The sequence below is a fragment of the Schistocerca serialis genome, chromosome 2 (assembly GCF_023864345.2).
Source record: "Schistocerca serialis cubense isolate TAMUIC-IGC-003099 chromosome 2, iqSchSeri2.2, whole genome shotgun sequence".
Taxonomy (NCBI): domain Eukaryota; kingdom Metazoa; phylum Arthropoda; class Insecta; order Orthoptera; family Acrididae; genus Schistocerca; species Schistocerca serialis.
This window is the reverse complement of record NC_064639.1, coordinates 439,530,980-439,549,139: the sequence shown is the minus strand read 5'-3', so window position 1 is coordinate 439,549,139 and position 18,160 is coordinate 439,530,980. Positions and strand designations below refer to the sequence as shown.

The 18,160-nt window shown below is 41.3% G+C and overlaps 1 protein-coding gene across 1 annotated transcript in view; it reads right to left on the bottom strand.

The window, feature by feature from the left end:
- The window catches only part of LOC126456044 (tolloid-like protein 1), a 1,300,043-nt gene that overhangs the window by 192,555 nt on the left and 1,089,328 nt on the right, over nucleotides 1–18,160 (bottom strand). Inside the window, exon 6 of the mRNA XM_050091798.1 lies at nucleotides 11,875–12,086. Within this exon, the coding sequence (XP_049947755.1) occupies nucleotides 11,875–12,086 (212 nt within the window). The remainder of the gene's footprint in view (nucleotides 1–11,874; nucleotides 12,087–18,160) is intronic.

The window sequence follows — 18,160 nt, the reverse complement described above, 5'->3', positions numbered from 1 at the left end:
CTCTATAAATAACTCAAAATCAATTTTTTGCTAGTAAAATATAATTAACAAAGTAGTAATATGTAACCGTCAAACAAGAGTCTTACTTCAAATACAATTCCGCAAACCCTGAAAAATGCGAAATAAAATCAACTGTGCTCTTTTATGCCCCAGTTGCTTAAAGTCACGAACACACGGCTGCAATATTAATATAAACGTCAAATGCCTCAGTATTTTTTAAGTCTCATTTTAAAATGTTTGCAAAAATGTTCGTGCAATGTAAAGAAAGTGCAATTATTGTAATGTTAATTTCCACAAACATACAAAGTCGTCAAATTTATGCCTAAACATATTTGTTAACTCCAAAGTAAGTGTAACGATGCTATTTACATGCTTAAATAGTTAAATATAGTAGTTTACATTAGGAGATAGGCCTAAGGAATCGATGTTGTAAAACTGTCCTGACCAGGCAGCAGAAAATATGCACTGAAGTGCCAAATAAACTGGTATAGGCATGCGTATTCAAATACAGAGATACATAAACAGGTAGAATACTGCGCTGCGGTCGGTAACGCCTATATAAGACAACAAGTGTCTGGTGCAGTTATTAGATCGGTTACTGCTGTTACAATGGCAGGTTATCACGATTTAAATGAGTTTGAACGTGGTGTTATAGTCGACGCACAAGCGATGGGACGCGAGGTTGTGATGACGTGGGAATTTTCTCGTACGGCCATTTCACGAGTGTACCGTGAATATCAGGAATCGGGTTAAACAGCAATCTCCGACATCGCTGCGGCCGGGAAAAGATCCTGCAAGAACGGGACAAAGACGACTGAAGAGAATCGTTCAACGTGACAGAAGCGCAACCCTTCCGCAAACTGCTGCAGATTTCAATGCTGGGCCATCAACAAGTGTCAGCGTGCTAACCATCCAACGAAACATCATAGATTTGTTCTTTCGGAGCCGAAGGCCCACTCGTATGGCCTTGATGACAGCACGACACAAAGTTTTACACCTCTCCTGGGCCCCTCAACACACATTTTGCACAGTTGATGACTGGAAACATGTTGCCTGGTCGGACGAGTCTCGTTTCAAATTGTATCGAGCGGATGGACATGTATGTGTATGGAGACAACCTCATGAATCCATGGACCCTGCATGTCAGCAAGGGACTGTTCAAGCTGGTGGAGGTTCTGTAATGGTTTGGGGCGTGGGCAGTGAAGTGATATGGGACGACCCCGACAGGTCATCAGACACGTACGTGTCTGATCACCTGTGTCCATTCATGTCCATTGTGCTTTCCGACGGACTTGGGCAATTTCAGCGGAACTATGTGATACTCCACACGTCCAGAACTGCTACAGTGTAGCTACAGGATCGCTCTTCTGAGTTGAAACACTTCCGCTGGCAATCAGACTCCGCAGACATGAACATTATTGAGCATATTTGGGATGCCTTGCAATGTGCTGTTCAGAAGAGATTTCTACCCTGTCGTACTCTTACGGATTTATGGACTGCCCTGCACTATTCTTGGTGTCACTTCCCTCCAACAATACTTCAGATATTAGTCGAGTCCTTGCCATGTCGTGTTGCGACAGTTATGCGTGGTCTCGGAGGCCTTACACATTATTGGGCGCTTCATGTTGTTGTTGTTATGGTCTTCAGTCCTGGGACTGGTTTGATGCAGCTCTCCATGCTACTCTATCCTGTGCAAGCTTTTTCATCTCCCAGTACCTACTGCAACCTACATCCTTCTGAATCTGCTTAGTGTATTCATCTCTTGGTCTCCTTCTACGATTTTTACCCTCCACGCTGCCCTCCAATACTAAATTGGTGATCCCTTGATGCCTCAGAACATGTCCTACCAACCGATCCCTTCTTCTGGTCAAGTTGTGCCACAAACTTCTCTCCTCCCCAATCCTATTCAATACCTCCTCATTAGTTATGTGATCTACCCATCTAATCTTCAGCATTCTTCTGTAGCACCACATTTCGAAAGCTTCTATTCTCTTCTTGTCCAAACTATTTATCGTCCATGTTTCACTTCCATACATGGCTACACTCCATACGAATACTTTCAGAAATGACTTCCTGACACTTAAATCAATACTGGATGTTAACAAATTTCTCTTCTTCAGAAACGCTTTCCTTGCCACTGCCAGCCTACATTTTATATCCTCTCTACTTCGACCATCATCAGTTATTTTGCTCCCCAAATAGCAAAACTCCTTTACTACTTTAAGTGCCTCATTTCCTAATCTAATTCCCTCAGCATCACCCGACTTAATTAGACTACATTCCATTATCCTTGTTTTGCTTTTGTTGATGTTCATCTTATATCCTCCTTTCAAGACACTGTCCATTCCATTCAACTGCTCTTCCAAGTCCTTTGCTGTCTCTGACAGAATTACAATGTCATCGGCGAACCTCAAAGTTTTTATTTCTTCTCCATGAATTTTAATGCCTACCCCGAATTTTTCTTTTGTTTCCTTTACTGCTTGCTCAATATACAGATTGAACAACATCGGGGAGAGGCTACAACCCTGTCTTACTCCCTTCCCAACCACTGCTTCCCTTTCATGCCCCTCGACTCTTATAACTGCCATCTGGTTTCTGTACAAATTGTAAATAGCCTTTCGCTCCCTGTATTTTACCCCTGTCATCTTTAGAATTTGAAAGAGAGTATTCCAGTCAACATTGTCAAAAGCTTTCTCTAAGTCTACAAATGCTAGAAACGTAGGTTTGCCTTTCCTTAATCTTTCTTCTAAGATAAGTCGTAAGGTCAGTATTGCCTCACGTGTTCCAGTGTTTCTACGGAATCCAAACTGATCTTCCCCGAGGTTGGCTTCTACTAGTTTTTCCATTCGTCTGTAAAGAATTCGTGTTAGTATTTTGCAGCTGTGACTTATTAAGCTGATAGTTCGGTAATTTTCACATCTGTCAACACCTGCTTTCTTTGGGATTGGAATTATTATATTCTTCTTGAAGTCTGAGGGTATTTCGCCTGTTTCATACATCTTGCTCACCAGATGGTAGAGTTTTGTCAGGACTGGCTCTCCCACGGCCGTCAGTAGTTCCAATGGAATGTTGTCTACTCCGGGGGCCTTGTTTCGACTCAGGTCTTTCAGTGCTCTGTCAAACTCTTCACGCAGTATCGTATCTCCCATTTCATCTTCATCTACATCCTCTTCCATTTCCATAATATTGTCCTCAAGTACATCGCCCTTGCATAGACCCTCTATATACTCCTTCCACCTTTCTGCTTTCCCTTCTTTGCTTAGAACTGGGTTTCCATCTGAGCTTTTGATATTCATACAAGTCGTTCTCTTATCTCCAAAGGTCTCTTTAATTTTCCTGTAGGCAGTATCTATCTTACCCCTAGTGAGATAGGCCTCTACATCCTTACATTTGTCCTCTAGCCATCCCTGCTTAGCCATTTTGCACTTCCTGTCGATCTCAATTTTGAGACGTTTGTATTCCTTTTTGCCTGTTTCACTTACTGCATTTTTATATTTTCTCCTTTCATCAATTAAATTCAATATTTCTTCTGTTACCCAAGGATTTCTACTAGCCCTCGTCTTTTTACCTACTTGATCCTCTGCTGCCTTCACTACTTCATCCCTCAAAGCTACCCATTCTTCTTCTACTGTATTTATTTCCCCCATTCCCGTCAATTGCTCCCTTATGCTCTCCCTGAATCTCTGTACAACATCTGGTTCTTTTAGTTTATCCAGGTCCCATCTCCTTAAATTCCCACCTTTTTGCAGTTTCTTCAGTTTTAATCTACAGGTCATAACCAATAGATTGTGGTCAGAGTCCACATCTGCCCCTGGAAATGTCTTACAATTTAAAACCTGGTTCCTAAATCTCTGTCTTACCATTATATAATCTATCTGATACCTTTTAGTATCTCCAGGGTTCTTCCATGTATACAACCTTCTTTCATGATTCTTAAACCAAGTGTTAGTTATGATTATGTTGTGCTCTGTGCAAAATTCTACCAGGCGGCTTCCTCTTTCATTTCTGTCCCCCAATCCATATTCACCTACTATGTTTCCTTCTCTCCCTTTTCCTACACTCGAATTCCAGTCGCCCATGACTATTAAATTTTCGTCTCCCTTCACAATCTGAATAATTTCTTTTATTTCATCATACATTTCTTCAATTTCTTCGTCATCTGCAGAGCTAGTTGGCATATAAACTTGTACTACTGTAGTAGGTGTGGGCTTCGTGTCTATCTTGGCCACAATAATGCGTTCACTATGCTGTTTGTAGTAGCTTACCCGCATTCCTATTTTCCTATTCATTATTAAACCTACTCCTGCATTACCCCTATTTGATTTTGTGTTTATAACCCTGTAGTCACCTGACCAGAAGTCTTGTTCCTCCTGCCACCGAACTTCACTAATTCCCACTATATCTAACTTTAACCTATCCATTTATGTATGTTAGCTAAAATACAATCCTGAGCAGGCAAGCACAAAGCAAAGTCACAGTCCGAATGTAATTAATTAGGCCTACTCATGCTGTAGGTCACGATGCACCCTCAAATTAAATATTTCCACATTTAAATAGTTCTCATGCATCATTTTATGAGGGATAAAGCATCTATTACAGAGGAAATATACTTTTCTTCCTCCAGTAGCTGTCATTCACGACACATACACACAGTCAGCATTCAGGGCTAATATGTAGCACAATTACTGCTTTTTAACGTTCAGTGGAAGTAAGTGAACGATGTTTATGGTGCAGTCATTCTGAAGAGAAGTTTGTGGCACTAGGCATTAGGTGTTAGGCGTTATGAACACTTACGTGGGACATCTAGAAGGGAATAGAGATCGCTTACATAATGATGAGCATGCAGGCTGTGTGTATTTTAGTAAGTTGCGCAGACACCGTAGATTTTCGTATGTTTAATTTCAAGCTTCATTGGGCTTGCAAATAGTGTGAAATCTCACATATACTGTCAATAATACCATAATTGATAAATAATTTTATTTGGTTTAGAGATCTCGACTCTAATATTGTCTTCGGAGATGTCACATCTCTCTGTTAGTGTCTTGGGTCGTCATGTAAGGTGTCCATAAAGAAATCGTGCTATTCAGCAGCTTAAATGATATATCGTAATAAACATCATCTTTTTTCCTAAAGTTGAAAACAGTCTTCTTTCCTAATATGCTGTTTGTTTGTATTTTACTATGTCTTGTGTATCGCATATTTTTATTACATTATGATGTTATTTAATTATTAATTGTAGGAAATGTGGCCTTTAACCCATTTAAAGAGCTTTGGCACCTTAAGTTCTGAGTGTAAACCTGGTCAAACGTTTATTTCTTTTTTTTTTGTACAAAATCTCCAGTAGTCTTCTTTCATTTGTAATAATATCATAATTGTTAATTAGTATCATTGGTTATATTTTTTAATGTATAACTTGATGCATTATCTTTATCCCTTCAACAATGTTGCTTGAGAACAATTTAAATGCGAAAATATTAAAATTCAGAGTGTATTGTGATATATCAACAGTAGGACCAATCAATTACATTCAGACTATAGGTTTACTTGTGTGATCACCTCCTTAGCGTAGCGTTTTAGCTAACAGGTATGTTCTGCTGTTATAAGCCTGATCAGGATAGTTTTATGAAACTGATCCACAAGCTGAACTTGTAATTTCAACCATTATTTGCAACTATTTTGGCATGGAAACAACACTGGAGTACTTATTTTAATGTTGACAATCATGTTTTAGGCATTAATTTGACAACTATAATTATATGTGAAAATTAACATTATGATGTAAACATTGCACTTTTCTCACAGTGCAGAAGAATTTTTGCAGCCATTAGAGACTTGGAAAGAGTAGTGTGATATTTGAGTAGCATCATAGATGTGGAAAATTATTAATTTAGGACACTCTTTTTACCAGTGCAGACATCCGTGGTGACAGTAAGATAAGATACTTACGGTACAAAGATTTAATGTTTAATGTTTTTACCAGTGCAGCCGTCTGTTGGCGACAGTAAACAGATGGGACGTAAAACCGCAGCTGATTTTATATCATGTTTGTCAGGTTTGCAGAATAGTACTTAAAAATAAAACTCTTGGGTCAGCAATTACATAGCACTAAATTTGTTAATTATATTTTATAAGGAAACATTGGTCTTTAATTATTTATATTATTTATTTATATATTATACATTTATATTATTATTTATACACTCATTGTAATATTTCTTAGGAAACGATATATAGCTTAGAATGAAATGTACTAACGCAACTTGTAAAGGAATACATAAACAATTTTTGGGGGGTAAGTAAATAAAAACATAGTTCGTCACTTTTTACACAATAATTTTGAGCACAGCCTACGTGGAGATACATTGTAATTGGCTCTTTCATTTAAGAACTATGCTCTGATTGGAGCTGAGGAAAGGGACGTGTGTGATACTTTTGAGCACAGCCCAGATGGGGCTACATTGTAATTGGCTGTTTCATTTTAATACTAAACTTTGCTTAGAGGAAGGAGAGCAGAAGGAGGTGGAACACTACACAGTGTGTGCGCGCTTTATTTTATGTATATAATATATATCTTTGATGTTGGAGGAATTTTAATTTTATGGCAGAGGAAAGTATGTGTATGTAAATAATGTAACATGATATGATATTTATACATCATTTTAATGTTACATTTGAGGTATATATGTGTACATAAATAATGTAAATTGATAATATTTTTAAACCAGAGATAAGTGTCTTTTGGAAATAATATATTTGCCTCTATGCTGAGAGTTACATGATTTTTTACTGCTTATTTGGCGTTATTTTTATTAGTACATTCTGATTGGTTGGGTACGGAGAGGAGAAGAAGGGGAAGTGTATGCTAGAAACAATGTAATCTGACACCATGTTCGTGTATCATATAAATATCACACTCTGGTTTGTTGGAAGGTTTTTAATAACGGGCTACGATTGGTTGGAGATATGGGGGAGGGGAAAGGGAGAAGGATATTCCTATTAACACAGTTTGGCTATTTCCATTGTCTTGGATTTTTCATTTTTAATACTGCTCTCTGATTTTCTGGACATAAGGTGTACCGGACTGCGATTGGTTGCAGATGGGAAGAGAAGCACATCGGTTTGAATTTTTCTCTAACACAGTTGTGCTGTTTCCGCCATCATGAACTTTCCGGTGACTATTTTATTTTTGATACTTCGCTATGACGCTGCAGATAAGGAGTGGGTGCAGAAGGGGGCATAGCTTCCCAGTGATAGGGATGATTATATCACTTAGTAGACTGATGACATCACTAGTATGGACAGCGATGTCAATAGGCCAATGATCTCTGTGCGTCTGAGTCGCCAATCTAAACAAAAAGGCTCGGGTAGTTGGTACACATATATTATTTCGATTATCAAAAGTGGACTCTGAAAATAGTTGAAAATAAAGTAACAGAATTTCTGTATATGGCTGTAATTATAACACCAAATGTCAGAAACTATGAGTCTGTAAGAAAATTGAAGAGCAATGCTACACGTGTGCAATAGGTCTGTAGTATTTTTTTTTTCGAAGATAAAGGTAAAGCACTGTGAGAACCTCTGGAGATAGGGAATCTACGAAGGATGACAGTAAAAGTTATATGCGAAAATGCATTGAAGGGAAAGAATTATTCATTTTCGGTGTACACACCTTGACTTTAAGGACTAAATCACTTCATAAGTATAACTTAATGAATACAGTGGTTAAAAAAAGAGCGCATGATGCAGTACTTACTGTCAGTAATGAAAGTATGGATGCCAGTGAATAACTGAAAGGTGGTGATTTTGTGGCTGATGCGGGAACCGATAGCTATCAATAATCATGGGAATGTGTCTTCAGGTTAAGAGGTCTCCATAGAGTAGCTGTGCACGATGTAAAACGAGTGGCAGTATGCAGGGAAAAGGAGTTGTTTGTGTCACTAAGGCATGTAACCGAAATAAATAAACAGTGAGAGGAAAGAAATGACATTTCTAATCAAAGACAGTACTTACACTAAAGTTGACATGTAGCAACGACAATCCAGCAGTCGTTAACCTCTCTGGTGGGGGAACGTAACGCCCTACGATAAGAACCCCTGACCAACCTTGTGGTAACATGGCAGCACGTTGCAGAGCATGCAGTGCTGTTCGTTGTGATGAAACACTCCGTTAAGAAGAATGTCCCGTATCTTACAATGTACAAAAATCAAGTAACTTTAGTGTAATTATTGTATTTAACTAAAAGTGCCATGTTTGTTCATCTCATTGAGTTTATCTCCAGTTACCTTCTGTACCATACATTACCAGTTACTTTTGTGTACGGTCCAAGTTCCATCAAGCATCAGGATCTTTGCCCTTCGCAGGCAAGTGCTCCACCAACTGAGCTACCCAAGCACGACTCACGCCCCGTCCTCACAGCTTTACTTCTGCCAGTACCTCGTCTCCTACCTTCCAAACTTTACAGAAGCGAACCTTGCAGAACTAGCACTTCTGAAAGAAAGGATATTGCGGAAACATGGCTTAGCCACAGCCTGGGGGATGTTTTCAGAATGAGATATTCACTCTGCAGCGGAGTGTGCCCTGATATGAAACTTCCTGGCAGATTAAAACTGTGTGCCAGACCGAGACTCGAACTCTGGACCTTTGCCTTTCGCAGGCAAGTGCTATACCAACTGAGCTACCCGAGCACGACTCACGCCTCGTCCTCACAGCTTTAAATCCGCCAGTACCTCGTCTCCTACCTTCCAGACTTCACAGAAGCTCTCCTGCGAACCTTGTAGAACTAGTGATTGCACTACATTCCTTTGCCCTTGTTTTGGTCTTCTTGATGTTCATTTTATATCCTCCTTTCAATAGACTGTCCATTCCGTTCAAGCGTAACGGAGTCCTTTGCCTCCTCTGCAGAATTGCAACGTGATTGGTAAACGTCAAAGTCTTTAATTATTGTCACTGATTCTTCCTACAAATGTCCTTCCACAAATTTTTCCTTGGTTTCCTTTACTCCTTGCGTAATCTGCAGACTGAATAACATCAGAGATAGGCTACAACCCTGTCTCACTTCCCTCTTAACCACTGCTTCCGTTTCATGGCCTTCAATTCTTATAAATGTCGTTTGATTTCTGCACTAGTTGTGCATATCCTTTCGCTCCCTTTATTGTAGTCCTGCTATGTTTAGAATTTCAAAAATTGTGTTCCAGTCATCATTATGAAACGGTTTCTCCAACACTACAAAAACTATAAGCGTAGGTTGGTCTTCCTTTATCCTATCTTCTAAGATAAATCATACCATCAGTATTGCTTAGTGGATTAGTACATTTGTTCGGGACCCAAACAGATAAGTCGACTTCTACCAGTTTTTCCATTCCTCTATAAATAATTCGTGTCACTTATTTGCAACCATGACTTATTAAACAAATAGTTCGGTAATACTCAAATCTGTCAAGACGTGCTCGCTTTGAAATTGTCAGTTTTGATAAGTTAAAATCTATAAATTCAACTGAACACCTAGGAATTACAATTACGAAGACTTTAAATTGGAAAGAACACATAATAAATGTTGTGGAGGCGTAAAACAAAAGACTGTATTTTATTGGGAGGACACTTGGAAAATGTAACAGACCTACTAAAGAGACTGCCTACACTACGCTTGTCCGTCCTGTTTTGGAGTACTGCTGCGCGGACTGGAATCCGTACCACATAGGATTAACGGAATACACCGTAAAGTTCAAAGAAGAGCAGCACGATTTGTATTATAGGGAAGAGAGTGTCACTGACATGATACAGGATTAAGATGAACATAATTGAAACAAAGGCGTTTTTCGTTACGGTGGAATCTTCTCACGAAATTGGAATCACCAATTTCTCCTCCGAATGCGAAAATATTTTGTTGACGCTGGATTGCATAGGGGGAAGCTATCATCGTAATAAAACAAGGGAAATCAGAGCTCGCACGGAAAGATATGGATGTTCGTTTTTTTCCGCGCGGTATTAGAGACTGGATAATAGAGAATTATTGTGAAAGTTGTTTCTTTTAACCCTCTGCCAGGCACTTACGTGTGATTTGCTGAGTATCCATGTTCAGGGTGGCGCACGAAATGTGTTACCATTTTGTTTTTGAATATAAACTTTATTGTCAATACAATCTGAAAGGAATATATACTAGAATGAAGAGCCATCCATGGAGATTTGTTCTAACTCAGCACATGCTCAATATGTCCACCATTTCATTTCCTAACTTCCTTCAAACGAACACTGAAGTTAATGATTACCTTACGGCAGATGTCTTCCGTAATTTCACTGCAATCTTGAAGAATAAGTCTTCTGAGATCCATTAAATCACGTGGACGTTTCGGGAAAATTTTTTTGCCTTAGGTACCCCCAAAGAAAAAAGTCACATGGATTGAGGTCTGGAATATTGGGGGCCAATCTTGTCCGTCACTGAAGCGACCTGGAAATCTGAGTGAAATGATCCTCATGTCGAAATGCTCGTGTAAAAACTCCAACACAGTGTTTGCAGTACGTGGCCTTGCTCCATCTTGCACGAACCACTGCGTGTTGAAGGGCAAGGCAGTAGCAAGAAGCTGTGGAATGAAGCTATTGCGAAGCATGCTCAAATAACGCTCGCTGTTCACAGTTTCTTCAAAGAAAAAGGGTCCAATAAGTCCGTGACTGGAAATTGCTGCCCACGCTGTAATCCTCGGAGCATAATGTTGTCGTTCATGAAGCACTTGTGGGTTTTCAGGGGCCCAAAAGCGTACATTTTGTTTGTTAACCACACCGTCTGAATAAAAATGCGCCTCGTCGGAAAACCAAACGTTGTTGAGAGTCTCTTCCGTATCCTCCGCCCACTGAGCAAACAGTAGTCTCTGCTGCTTGTGGTCTTCAGTGAGTTTCTGTGCACGGGTCATCTTGTATGGGTACATATGGAGATCACTTTTAAGAATGCGTTGAACGGAGCGTCTGGATATTCCCAGTTGCACTGCTGCCTTTCTACACGATTTCCCGGGACTTCTCTGTACAGCAACTCGTACCGCTTCAATATTGTCCGACGAACAAACAGGCTTAGGCGGAGGTCGCTTCGCTTCCAATACTGGTCCTTCCTGTACAAATTTATCGTACAACATGTGAATGAGCTCCTTGCAAGTGACCCATCATGTGTTAAACTGTTGTCGAAAACGCCTTTGAGTCACAACAAGGCTTTTCGTTTCATGAAAAAGTAATACAATTGCCGATCGTTGCTGTGTAGTCAGTCTTCCATTGTCAGCCATTGCTGCTTACTAGTCTCCTAGCGGCAGTATCGTGAATTAGACGTCATTTCGTAACTCATTTGTTTTTCCAAACTCTGCTGGTACTGGTGTAGAGATCCCAGCGGGATAGCTAATGTGAATCGTAAATTGTGAAAAAAACAATTGGTAACACATTTCGTGCGCCACCCTGTAGATGTAAATGTAGACACCTCAAGTTTGTATCTAAATTCGTGTAGCAGATATGATGTTGGGGAAATAGGTTGATTTTTTAAAAATAAAAATCCTGTAATAAATGACTAACTGACAGCCTCAGCTGCCGACAGGTGTTGTTGATATACCTCGATGTCGACAGCTGAAAATGTGTGCTCCTACCGGGACTCGAACCCAGGATCTCCTGCTTACGTGGCAGACGCTCAATCCATCTGAATGACCGAGGACACAGATGAATAGCGCGACTGCAGGGACTTACCCTTTGCACGCTTCCTGTAGTTGTAGTGGGTGTGGAAAATGAGAGTGAGATGTGCTTGTTACTTACTGTCAATGCAGGACGTATACCAGCGACCGGCGAGCTCCACAGTGGTGGCCATCGCAGAAGCTTCGAGCTAGTGCAGAGATGCTGCGCGGTACTTACTGTCGTTGATGAAGGTGTATCTGCCAGTGAAGAGGTCCGCGGTGGTGTAGTTGCGGTCCGTGTAGAAGCCGAGCGCGAGCGCGCGGTACAGCGAGATGCGGCGCCGCGGCGGGATGTGGCCGCAGTAGCGGCCCCCGAACGGCGAGTTGACCAGCTCGCTCGCCTCGTGTGACACCACCTCCGCGTACACGTCCACGTACTCGTGCATACACCTGCAACGCGCACGCCACGCAGTTAGCGTAGCTACTACTGCAGCAGCAAGTAGCACCTTCCACACCGGTTGGGCTTAACAACAGAACAGTTTGTTTACACCATTCACCTCGTTTTTGGAGAGCAATGAGGAAAGTATTCAGTTTTTACTAAAGCGCATTTCTTCTTATGGTCTAAATTTCATTAATTTAAACAAATCAGTACCATACGAGTATGTCTCTAGTTGCTATAGTATGCAGCTTCAGTACTCCGCCTGGTAACCTGCTACAACAAGTAGCTCCGAGTGGTCAGAGCGCCTCCAGTGTACATTTCTTCGTAGAGGTCAATCAAAGCCGTTCCGTATGGCAGACGTGGTTCGACCTGGCAGATTCGTTTCTTCGGTAACAGTTGACAGGGCGGTCTGCCCAGTATACAGTCGTTCCCCGAGTGAGCAAAGCCACCGTTCCAAGGCGCGGAGTCCATTTACAAGCCTCGGACTGTTGCGCGTTCTGGACCGCAGTATTGTTCTCGTGTGTTATGCTAGTATCACACACAGCCCACCCGACCGGGAAAGAGCTTCTGGTCCCCGGCACGAATCCGCCTGGCGGATTTTTGTCGAGGTCCGGTGAACCGACCAGTCTGTGGATGGTTTTTAGGCGGTTTTCCATCTGCCTCGGCGAATGCGGGCCGGTTCCCCTTATTCCGCCTCAGTTACACTATGTCGGCGATTGCTGCGCAAACGGGTTCTCCACGTACGCGTACACCACCATTACTCTACCACGCAAACATAGGGGTTACACTCGTCTGATGTGAGACGTTTCCTGGGGGGGTCCACCGGGGGCCGAACCGCACAGTAACCCTGGGTTCGGTGTTGGGCGGCGGAGGGGTGAAGTGGACTGCGGTAGTCGTCGTGGGGTTGTGGACCACTGCGGCTGCGGCGGGGACGGAGCCTCTCCGTCGTTTATAGGTCTCCGATTAACATACAATACAATACGATATACGAGAGCCTGCTGAAAAGAAATGCCTCCGAATCTATGTGACAAATCTTACAGCTTTTTAAACAAAACAAAAGTTATTAACTAACATTTGTCTCACTTCTTGACGGAGCCATAACCTCACCTCTGCGTGCACCGCTTCATCACTATCAGTTAGGTCCTCGAAGAGGTTCTTTAAGTTTTGGAAACAGATTAAAATCGGATGGGGCTAAGACCGAACTGTCTGGAGGATGATTGATGACAGTATAACCAATGTGTCGGATTGTTGCAGATGTCGCAGCGCTCGTGTGTGGTGAGGCGTTGCCATGCTGAAGGAGACGGTACTCCATATGCTTCGAATTCTAATCTGGATTACAGCACGATATTTCTCACGCACTGACACAATCACGTTACACATGCCTATGTTACATGCTACACTTCGTAGTACTTAAGCGACAGAGGGACATGAAGAACAAAGATTTAGAATGATATCAACGTTTGTTCTATGTAAAAACCCTTAAGGATTTTCACGTAAAATATTCGGAGGTATTACTTTTCAGCACGCTGTCGTACTTTAGTAAGCTGAAATGTAGAAATTTTACACTCAGTTTTATGTTTGGTTGCGCGTGGTTGATAACACTGCAAAAAAAAAATTAGTTATTTGTGGCGATATTTTTCTCTGAGAGACGAAAGTAACGAAACAGCACAGTCACATAGTACTGATCAAACATTATGTTTCAAAACATCTGTCAACAACCTGAAAAAACATCTGCTGCGGAGCGACCCGATAATATATCTATGAATTCACAATTCTCTTCGCACTCGCTTAAGCACGATACACGAGCGAGGGACTGTTTTCGAATGGAAATTTATTGAAGAAAGCGAGAAAACATTGTGCACAATCTATAGATATTATACTTTAAAGTCTGCGTTTTTTTGCTTGTATGTGAACGCTGGTCTCAGGAACTGCTGTAGGGATTTCGATCCGGTATCACTAACAAATAGATGATTCGTGAGTAAGGCTTGTGTATATCACTGCATATTATAAACAAGACGTCCAGACGTTGATGCTTAATGATACCAGTGCGAACCTGGGATTTGTCGCTGGTCTTAAATAAATTAAAATTCAAGATAATTTCCTTAATCATATAAAACATTGCTTGAGTAGGCCTAATGCGAACTATTTCACCTGTGTCAGTGCACTTCACCTACTAAATAATCAATAACGCTCGGGAAGCTATTGCCTGAAGTAACTGGCATGTTGTAACCTATTTATTACTCGTGACTAATATTCTAGCTCATCACTAGCGCACGTGCACTCAGTTTCTCTCAGTTCGCACCGTCTCATCCTGTCAGACACTAGTCACTTGCTTCTCCATAGTGACTAAAGGGCACCAAAAACTTTCTTTTCTCGAGGAACCACTTTTGCACAAGGTGCCCGGGGGATCTTTATAACACATTACAACCGAGATCACTGGTCATATAAAACGGTACTGCTGACATAAGCTCATAAATGGCTATCACTCTCCACATGCGGTGAATGACAAATGTTGTAAACAACGGTGGGTTACCACAATCATAATACGATGCTGCTCCCATGAGCAAAGTATGGCCCCCTCGTTCATCATCTACATGTCCCCAATACAACTGACCACAGAGGGTGATAAAACGCCTCATATGAGATTTGAAGAACTGCGTGATATGGTGCAATTTTTAAAAACTGTAGGCAATAAACCAGGACATGCGAAATTTATAACGTCCAGCGATCATTCTGCTGGAATGTCTACACGTGCTGGTTGATTCACAGTACTCAATTTTTAATGAACTGGGGTGTAGCAATAGCCCAGATGCTCAACTTACTTCGATATCAGTCCTTATGTCGCAATGTAATTGTAGTTTGCCTTCCAATTTTTACTTCCGGTTTGTCACTCAAAGCTACGACCCTTACCTGTCTACGGTCTTCTTTGTCGCATTAAAACTACATAAGTTGTGCTGATTATGACTAATATTCATTACGCAGGTATGGTGACTCACCTGTGTGTTTACCCTCCGCGAATCGTGTTTTCAATCTTTTGTTATATAGTACTTGGTTGCATTTAGTAACTTTCAAGTGGGAGAACAGTTCTTACAAAACAGCGCATAGAATCCGAATAAATGCTATAATTGTGAGAAATAATGTAACGGTAGGGATAAAAGCTGGTTTTACTTGCAGTAGGCGCTTTAATAATTACCTACAAATAACAATAGAAAAATGTCATTCTCATGCGTTTTATTTTTTCACATTTCCTACAGTGATGCTGGAAGACACACATGATTATAAGAGGTTATTGTTTAAACCTAGTTAGTCGATTCTGTGGCTTACACTTGGTTAAATAAACATCCTTTTTGCTTCCGAATATATAGTTAAATAAGCGAAGCAAAGGCATATCTTGTCATTTTCTTTTAATAATGCCCTGTAAAGGTTTCATTTTAACGATAACCGATAGTTATGAATGAGATTCCAGTTTTAGTAAATAATCTCAACATTATTTTCTGCGATTCACGATAGTATAACTGGATTGAGGGAACGTCTGTAAATCCAAGATGTCGGACTACATCTGGTCCTCCGACCTCAAACTTGCGTCAGCTGGCTCATCCATATCACCGGACCTAAGGGTAGCAACTTTGTTAGGCGTTAAGGAAGAGTAAAATGTCAGTGGGAAGGAAAGGACACCCCGTAAACAGGCTCTGAAGACCACTCGATAGTCGACCGACCACAATGTCATCCTCAGTCATTCATCATCGGACGCGGTACGAAGGGGCATAGGGTCAGCAGACAGCATTCCCGGCCGTTGTCGACATACCGATCTTGGAGCAGCTACCTCTCAATCAAGTAACTCTTCAGTTGGCATCAAGAGACTGAATGCAGACCGCCCAGTCCTCTCACCAAGGAAAAATCCCTGGTACTACCGGGAATCGAATCCGGGCTCCAGCGTGAGAGTACTAACCATTCGGCTACGGAGGCGGACGAAATACCAACAAACTATGCCTAAAATACAAAGCCTGAGGAGTTTAAAACGGCTTTACTTGTACAGGTAAACCATCTAGAGTAGCGTATGTTCTCACTCTCTCAACGTACATTAACAAGAAAAATATCTCTCTGTGTATTTGTAAGTCTCTATTTCTATGTGTGTTTGTGTTTAACTGTCTATCTGCCTGGAAGTATAATTTTCAGTCTGTCTATTTGTCACCCTCCCTCTTTCCGAAAGCCACACCAATAAAAACTGATCATTTACCCTAATACGCGATGGGGTTCAGTGTACATCAATTTCCGACGAATTACGTTAAACTTTTTCTATACATTTTCGGAAAGTTTTCGTAAGCCACAATCAGGTTGATCTACCGAGCCAATGATCAGCCCCAAACATATAACGCCATTGATCGTTTTTCTCGAACTTTGCGATATATATACAGGGTGGTCCATTGATAGTGACTGGTCCAAATATTTCACGAAATAAGCATCAAACGAAAAAACTACAAAGAACGAAATTCGTCTAGCTTGAAGGGGGAAACCAGATGGCGCTATGGCTGACCCGCTAGATGGCGCTGCCATAGGTCAAATGGCTATCAATTGCGTTTTTTTAAATAGGAACCCCGATTTTTATTACATATTCGTGTAGTGCGTAAATATATATGAATGTTTTAGTTGGACCACTTTTTTCGCTTTGTGATAGATGGCGCTGTAATAGTCACAAACGTATAAGTACGTGGTATCACGTAACATTCCGCCAGTGCGGACGGTATTTTCTTCGTGATCCATTACCCGTGTTAAAATGGACAGTTTACTAATTGCGAAAAACGTCGATATCGTGTTGATGTATGGCTATTGTGATCAAAATGCCCAACGGGCGTGTGCTATTTATGTTGCTCGGTATCCTGGACGACATCATCCAAGCGTCTGGACCGTTCGCCGGATAGTTACGTTATTTAAGGAAACAGGAAGCGTTCAGCAACATGTGAAACGTTAACCACGTCCTGCAACAAATGATGATGCCCAAGTAGGTGTTTTAGCTGTTGTCGCGACTAATCCGCGCGTCAGTAGCAGACAAATTGCGCGAGAATCGGGAATCTCAAAAACGTCGGTGTTGAGAATGTTACATCAACATCGATTGCACCCATACCATATTTCTATGCCCAGAAATTGCATGGCGACGACTTTGAACGTCGTGTACAGTTCTACCACTGGGCACAAGAGAAATTACGGGATGATGACAGATTTTTTGCACGCGTTCTACTTAGCGACGAGTGGAACATCAGCGACCGTGGTGGGTTAATGTATGGTGCGGCATTATGGGAGGAAGGATAATTGGCCCCTATTTTATCGATGGCAATCTAAAAAGTGCAATGTGTGCTCATTTCCTACGTAATGTTCTACAGATGTTGCTACAAGATATTTCACTGCATGACAGAATGGCGATGTACTTCCAACATGATGGATGTCCGACACATAGCTCGCGTGCGGTTGAAGCGGTATTGAATAGCATATTTCATGACAGGTGGATTGGTCGTCGAAGCACCATACCATGGCCCACAAGTTCACCGGACCTGACGTCCCCGGATCTCTTTCTGTGGGGAAAGTTGAAGGATATTTGCTATCGTGATCCACCGACAACGCCTGACAACATGCCTCAGCGCATTGTCAATGCATGTGCAAACATTACGGAAGGCGAACTACTCGCTGTTAAGAGGAATGTCGCTAAACGTATTGCCAAATGCATTGAGGTTGACGGACATCGTTTTGAGCATTTATTGCATTAATGTGGTATTTATAGGTAATCACGCTGTAACAGTATGCGTTCTAAGAAATGATAAGTTCACAAAGGTACATGTATAACATTGGAACAACCGCAATAAAAGGTTCAAACGTACCTACGTTTTGTATTTTAATTTGAAAAACCTACTTGTTACCAACTGTTGGTCTAAAATTGTGAGCCATATGTTTGTGACTATTACAGCGCCATCTATCACAAAGCGAAAAAAATTGGTCCAACTAAAACATTCATATTTCTTTACGTACTACACGAATATGTAATAAAAATGGGGGTTCATATTTTAAAAAATGCAATTGATATCCGTTTGAGCTA